The sequence below is a fragment of the Notolabrus celidotus genome, chromosome 5 (genome assembly GCF_009762535.1).
Source record: "Notolabrus celidotus isolate fNotCel1 chromosome 5, fNotCel1.pri, whole genome shotgun sequence".
Taxonomy (NCBI): Eukaryota; Metazoa; Chordata; class Actinopteri; order Labriformes; family Labridae; genus Notolabrus; species Notolabrus celidotus.
Window position 1 is genome coordinate 12,276,950 of NC_048276.1, and position 7,718 is coordinate 12,284,667.

The 7,718-nt window shown below is 40.6% G+C and overlaps 1 protein-coding gene across 1 annotated transcript in view; it reads left to right on the forward strand.

Moving 5' to 3' along the window:
- The window catches only part of LOC117812181 (disks large homolog 4), a 60,321-nt gene extending 53,436 nt beyond the window's left edge, over window positions 1-6,885 (forward strand). The window contains exons 14-22 of the mRNA XM_034682805.1: window positions 564-755; window positions 917-959; window positions 1,050-1,080; window positions 1,948-1,995; window positions 2,096-2,197; window positions 2,390-2,562; window positions 2,932-3,044; window positions 3,831-3,922; window positions 4,882-6,885. Of these exons, the coding sequence (XP_034538696.1) occupies window positions 564-755; window positions 917-959; window positions 1,050-1,080; window positions 1,948-1,995; window positions 2,096-2,197; window positions 2,390-2,562; window positions 2,932-3,044; window positions 3,831-3,922; window positions 4,882-4,988 (901 nt within the window). The 3' untranslated portion in view covers window positions 4,989-6,885. The remainder of the gene's footprint in view (window positions 1-563; window positions 756-916; window positions 960-1,049; window positions 1,081-1,947; window positions 1,996-2,095; window positions 2,198-2,389; window positions 2,563-2,931; window positions 3,045-3,830; window positions 3,923-4,881) is intronic.
- The last annotated feature ends 833 nt before the right edge of the window (window positions 6,886-7,718 follow it).

Genomic DNA, 7,718 nt, shown 5'->3' on the forward strand with positions numbered 1-7,718 from the left:
ATGAAATGAACAGTAGTAATAAAAAAGGTAATGACAGGAAAAATGATTAACAGTGCAGTGAGTGTCTGAGCCAGTGTGGTTAGGGGCAATTAAAATCGAATGAATAAAAGTGCGTTTTGAGAGGACTTTTAAAAGTCTTGACAGAGGGGGAGAAACGGATGGTGGGGGGAAGAGAATTCCACAGTCTTTGGGCACAGATAGAGAAGGCCCTGTCCCCATATCTCTTTGTCCTTGCTGTTCGGACAGACAGGAAGTTTTGGTGTGATGATCTGAGTGCTCTGACAGAGTGATACGGAGACAGGAGTTCTGAGATGTAAGTGGGGGCCAAACCATGAAGTGCTTTATATACGAAAAGAAGGATTTTTGAAAGTATGTCTCTCTACATAAGGGACTGACGCTAAAAGAAGAACTCTTAATGACAGTATGTTGTGTGTATGGTGTTTTCAAACACTGTAAAGCATTTTTTATAATATAAATATATATATATAGGTTATTGTAGTGGTTAAATCACATCTTAAAGGGTTTTTAATAACTGTACTGATTTCCTTTTTTTTATCTTTCAGGGCCCTTTTTGATTATGACAAGACTGCAGACTGTGGCTTCCTCAGTCAGGCACTGGGCTTCAAGTTTGGGGATGTGCTGCATGTGTTGGATTGTGGAGACGAGGAATGGTGGCAGGCCCGTAAGGTCTGCCCCCAGAATGAGGCTGAGGAGGTTGGCTTTATCCCTAGCAAGCACAGATCAGACATGACACTGTAAGTGTAGGTGGGATGACTCACCTTTTATTTCATTTTCAAAGTTATTCAAATACCTTGATTAAAGTAGAAAGTAATAAATCTTATTATGTAAAATGTTTATTTTACCACTTAAGCTTGTTGTTCAATGATCAAGTTGTTTTGATTCTTCCTCCCCTTAGGGTTGAAAGGAAAGAGTGGTCACGTGTTAACACCAAAGAGAGGGTACGTTCCTACACCATGTCTGTCTGGACAAGGCTTGTTCTTTCAAACTGCCTCTTTGTGTGTAAATCTCTTCTCTCTTTCTGTTTACAGGACCATGGTCGAGACAGCCTGAGCACTCAGGGTAATTAGTATGAAGCATAAATGCACCGCATATTGACACTGCAGGCTGACATTTACACATGTAACTGACTGTAGCAGATTAGAGTCAACACCGCAGTAATTGGCATTGACACAGGAGCATAATTTACTGCCACACACAAACGTATCTTATTTACATAGACTTCATGTAAATGTTTATGTATGTACATAGTAACCAGACTCACTCTTTGGGAGCCTGTTTTGTGTATTCATGACAAGATGAAGGGCTCAATTTAAGGTGCAAGTAGCAAATCTGTTAACGGCCATTGTCTACTGCCGATCCTTCCCTACCTTTACCCTGATCACTATTTGGTGGACATCAAACGGACTACAAAATGTAAACAAAGGCGTTCTTTATTGACCTTCCCTCTGGACTGTGGCCCAAAGCAAACATCACCTTTAACCGAGTCATGTGTGAACTGTCTTATGAACCTTATCTGATGTATAACCCCCAGCATTTAAGACGTCTGTTTTCATACACTGTGTTAATCTTGTGATAGGAAAAAACACTTGCTGCTAACATTTTGTGTGTATGCATCAAGTGATACTGTGCCTCAAAATAACTTTTCTGTGCTGCTCTAAAATAGTAGTTTGGTAGACAGTGGTAAACACAATGTAGAAGCATCTTGATTTTTTTTTTCTGGTGGCTGAGAAATGATGCTGTTGGACTGCTGCAATGACAATCGTACTTACAAATACCTCATAAAACATTATATACATTAGCAAAGACACTTCCTATACTAATAATGGCTAGAACAATCTCACAAACACACACAAACATGCATAACCTAAATGTCTTTTATAATGGTGAAAAGAAACTTGGCTGAATGTGTCTTTGTTCTTTCCCCAGGGAGAGATAAAACCTCACACAGTTATGAGACTGTCACCCAAGTAGAAGGTAAGGTTATAAAGCAGTCCATTCTGAAGAATCTCATATTCAATTTCATTTTTTTTATTTCCCCTCTTTGAACACTGCGACTCCTTTTCTGTGTCTTCAGTTCATTATGCGAGGCCCATCATCATTCTGGGTCCCGTCAAAGACAGGATAAATGATGACCTGTTGTCTGAGTTCCCTGATAAGTTTGGATCTTGTGTTCCCCGTAAGTAATTATACTGTCAGTCACAGAGACTCTCTGGTTTTCATTTGATGTCACCGCTGCCACCTGCAGCCATTTTAGGTTGATGTCTGCATAATATTCCCTTCTCGAGGAAGTAATTGCTTTGATTTTGAGATTCAAAGAGGAGCGTTAGTGTCTGTGCTGCTTTTCATTTTTTTCTTCTCTACCTGGCAGACACCACGCGGCCCAAAAGAGAGTATGAGGTGGACGGGCGGGACTATCACTTTGTGTCATCGCGGGAACAGATGGAGAAGGACATCCAAAGCCATCGGTTCATCGAGGCGGGCCAGTACAACAGTCACCTGTACGGCACAAGTGTGCAGAGTGTTCGCGAGGTGGCTGAACAGGTATGTAGAAACATTTCGCACCATGAGCTGCAAACTAATCACAATGACACAGCTGTTTGAAAAGATTTTCTTTTTAAATCCATTTTACTAATTAATGCTGCATCTGCTCATATTTATGTATTTCCCCTGGGATTGAAAGAGCAGGCAAAATAACTGTGATGAGTTATTATCTTTATATCAGCAGCAAAAAATGCTTTTCAGTTGAACTGTTTGTTCAAAATGGTTCATAAATTGTCCATTAGATAACATTTAAGCAGAAAGCCGCAGCCTGTCATTGGCTTATTGACTTTGAATGTAATAGTGTTATATGAAAAATAACAGTCTTTATTGATCCTTTTCATTTGTTCTTTTGTATGTGTGATTGAGTAGCAGGGGAAACACTGCATCCTGGATGTATCAGCCAATGCTGTGCGCAGACTACAAGCAGCTCAGCTTCATCCCATCGCCATCTTTGTCCGGCCCAAATCACTCGAGAATGTCCTGTAAGTACAGCAAAAGCTCCTTATGCATTTAAGTAGCTTGTTTTCTGTTTTCAGAATTAAATCAGTTTTCTTAAGAAAAAGTAGTCTTGTATTTCGACATGATATGTATAAAGCATATAGAGATAAAGAAAAAAGAAACGTAATTAAATGAATGATTCAAACATGAATAGCTCCATCTATACAATACTAACAAAGAAGCCTCTTCCTTTCTATGACTCAAAGAGACTATCATCCACATTGTCATGTAGACAGACACAATAATGTGTTGCTGAATGTGACAATGTAGTCAAATTGATATATCTTCATTAAGCAAGAGATAAACAACAAAAGCAGCGCTATTTAAAAATAGGAAAAAACAAGGACATGTGTGAGTTTATTCTAGATGGGTGTAGCCAATACAGGATGTATTTACCCCGGAGCACTCACTGTGCAAACTCTCTACTTATGTTACCAATGAAAGAAGAATACAAATCTGTCATTGCACTGGTCTTTTCACAACAGAAGCCTTGTTGTCCGTCATGACTTGTTGATTAAGTGTGTTGAAGGAGCTGACTCCCTGACAGTAAACCAAATTGACAAGTACAAATAAAATAACCTCACCTAACCTAACCTGATCACCTTCCTGTACCACAATCTGCCAGAGGTTGGTTTAGCCTTGACCGAGTTTATTCAAACACATTTTCTTTCTAATGATAGTAAGAGACTAAAGTTAGCTTGTATTTTATTTGGTTAAAGACAGTAAATGTCCTGAAGGAAATGTAATGATTTTATGTTTGATGTTCACAGAGAGATCAACACTCGCCTGACAGAGGAGCAGGCCAGGAAAGGGATGGACCGAGCCCTCAAACTAGAGCAGGACTTCTTAGAGTGTTTCTCAGGTGAGAGCAGAGAGTGAGAATCATTTAATGACTTGTACACAGAAATATTGTGTATATGAAATGTAGAGTGGTGTCCTACATTTTCTAAACAACTTGCCTACCAAGTGTGATATATTCTTATGCCAAGGATTTGCATTTTGTTTATGGAAGCACCAGATGCTGACTGTTTGCTAACACACATGGTTTAGCACTGTTCTGCATGTGTGTTTATAATCTGTTTGATATGAAGTGGTTCATGCATTTTAGGATGCAAGATTTTATAAACCAAAACCCAAATGTGAAGCTCACTGCTGGTGCTCGAGTCCACACTTCAAACGGTTACTTTATAGGCCCTTTACTTTATCACTTTCCCCATTTTATTGAAGTTTGTACTTGCAGTAAATGACTAAAACAGAAGGCAAAAGATAAAACAGGCTCTCTTCACAAGGAAGAACAAAACTTAACCACATTTTTGTTCGAGCTGCATTAGTTAAGTGAGGAAAAGAAATGCCTTCTGGGAGGACTCGGGGCATTGTAACATTTAAGAGACACATTTAGGGCAAATCTCAGCAGTCGACTGAATATGAATGTTTGGCATCCTCACAAACGCTGTAGTGTCTACAGTTTAAAACAAACTGGGAACAGCTGTCATGTGATATTTTATCAACCACTGTGTGAGGCTGAATAAGTATGTGGGTGACTTTGCAGGAATACATACATAATGGATGGAGGTGCCTTTTGTAAACACTGATTCACACAATATTGTAATTGTATGCAGATCATTAAATTGGATTCATAACTGGTTATTCCTCACATTCAGTCACAAACACGTCTGAAATATAAACTCCTCTTATTATTTCTACCAACAAATCCCTCTCTTTTTTTGTTCTCAATGTCTGTTGCATTTCTTTGACTCCACGCCTCATTGTTCTTTTTCTCATTACCATATTGTTTTCTCTCCACCTTGTGTCCCGCTGCAGCTGTCGTGGAAGGGGACAGCTTTGAAGAGGTCTATCACAAAGTAAAGACAGTGATCGAGGAGCAATCAGGGCCTTACATCTGGATCCCAACCCGGGAGAGGCTGTGATGCTGCACCCGCCCGACCACCCCGCCCTTTTTCCTCCTCACAACCACCTACCGATCGACACACCACTATTCACCCCTCACTGCGGAGCCAGCCTTGCCTGCCTGCCTGCCTGTCTGTCTGTCCTCCAGCAAAGTCAGTGCTTAGGCGATCACTGCGAATGACACAGAGAGACTAAAGCATACTAAGACAAACACAGAGACAAACAGAGCGGAGCAGAGAAGGAAACCAAACCAGAGACTCTGAGACAGATGTGAACGCAGTAATTAGCTGGAAAGAGACTAAGAGAAAGACTTAATTAATGTTCCACTTTAACGAGGCAGGATTGAGTGTTGAGGCTCTGTTCACACTTGGCATAAAAATGCATCTTGGCTACAAGTGGACAGCTCTAAATACATCTGTTACTGCTTAAGTACTGGGGACAGAAAATGTCCTAAACACAGCAGATTTAGCGCTGCCAAAGAACTTAGTGTGCATTTGCTTTTTATCAGTTTATTCGCCAAACAGATAAAAGCAAACATGAAGCAAACTCCAATCACAAGCTTGTATCAAAGGGATCTCGGATGCATTCTGGTGCCAGGTGTGAACTTCAGTCCATCTCACCTGGATCTCAACAAAGCCTTGATATATCTTATACCTTAACAGGGCTGGAAAGAGGGTGGGCCGAGGTATTATTTAAACAACCTCACCCTCCTCAGCTCTTGAGTCTGCTGTCACTCTTTAACGCCTCCAACCACTTATGTCTGACACAGAGGTGCCCCAGAAGACTCTAGCCTCTCTTTTTATATCACCTCCTGGCTTCTCTCCTCCTCCTCCTCCTCCTCCTGTCAGTGCTGCCTTGTTTCAGGACAGGAAAGGAGGAAGACCGAGAAAGGGGCGCCCAGATCCTGCTGAGTCTCTCTGGACGCGGAGTCTTTTCTCAGCAGTGAGTTCCTTTTTTTCTCTTCTCGGTTCTGAGTGAGAACACCTCAGCGACTGAGACTGATGTTTGCTCAATCACCCATGTTGAATAGGCATTATTTAAAGGCAGTTCTAATAATTATAATGATAAAAACTCATATGCTAAATTTGTGCATGCATCCTCAAAGACAATGGTGACGGGAGTGAAACAAGGGATAAATCTGACAAAAAAAAGGGAAAAAAGAAAGGTGAGTTGGTAGGGTGGGCTCTCTTTCTCCACCTCCTTATGGTGGAGGAGTTTTTTAAGCATGAAGAAAGAAAAGAAGAGAGACACGGTCATGAGAAGTGGTCATGAGAGGCCGGTTATGAGCGCAGTAGAAGCTCTGACACTTTGGCCTCTGCTCTCTTATGCACATGCATTCACGCACCCACACACTCTCACATCCACACACACCCCCAACACACACACACGCACACACACACACATAAATGTAGTTTTAACCTCAGCTATAACCTAGCACACTCCTGTACAGGGGAGAGGGAGGGGGGAAGGGAGGGGAGAGGACTGGCTGTTCTGAGCTGCTCGTCAGGATCCAGGATGAATGTTATCTCTCTCGGCACAAACAGCAGAAACTCACCGATCACTCTTCCAAAAGAACCCCTCAGCCGCAGACGTACACACTGTTTCCAGTGGCTGCAGTATCAAAAAAAAAAAAAAGCCATGGTGTATGTGTGTGTGTGTGTGCTTGTGTGTCTGGTGTGTGTATGTGCGCGTGAGTTTACTTGTGTGTGTGCGCATATGTGTGGAAACTCCTCTGCATGGGAGGAATAGGTCTTCTTTTATTCTGTCTCTTCCACTTTTTCTCTGCTTCTTTCTCCCTCTTGTGTCCACACCAGTTAAATCGAAGTCATGTTTAACAAATAAATGGCCTATATATATACATAGATATAAATATAAATATGAATATAAATATATATATATATCTTTTTTATGACAATTTCTAACGGGACTAAGTCTGTAAAAATCAACATCTCCGGACAATATCTCATCGATTTCTTTGGGTAATATTGCAGTTTGGTTGTTGAATTTACTCACGTTCCCATTTTATTGTTGTAAAAACTCAGCAAAAAAACTACACAGAAATAACTGAAGCGTTCACGTCGATGTAAAGCAGACCTCACAGCTTTGAAAAGACATATTCGACATGTTCTTGTATACGCTGAACTGAAACACATATACAAATCAGCTGTGTGCGTGTGTCCGTGTGACTGCGTGTTTGCTGCTCATGTGTGTGCGTGTGAAGAGAAAGTCTGAAATATAAAAGATACTATATGACAAATATCTATCCTTTATAACATCCACTGGTGGTTATAATGTATAATACATAAATGGGTGGTGTGTGTGTGTGTGTGCGTGCCAGAGTGAGAGAGTGACACGTAGTGCAATACTGCTATGATGTTATGCAATGAAGATGGTTTTACGTGTGGAAGATTAAAAACAGTATTTATAAAGTTTGCACTGACGGCATTATATGCTACAGGAATCAACAGGATCAAGTGATGAGCTAAAGCTAAAGGACTCCAGAGGTTTTATGAGCATGTGTTTGTATTTACTTATAATTTGTTCTGAATTATAAGAGTAAAGGTGGAAATATTGATGGAGTTGACCATTCATATTTATCATTTGTTTATTTTTGCTCACCGGCTTCTCTCGGCTCAAGGTGGAAAAAGCTGACGAATGACAAGTATGGATTTCTGTTCTTATTATTTATTTAGATCTGTCACTGGTTCCATCTCAAGTCTGTATATTTTTGTATTTTATTTTCCAAATTG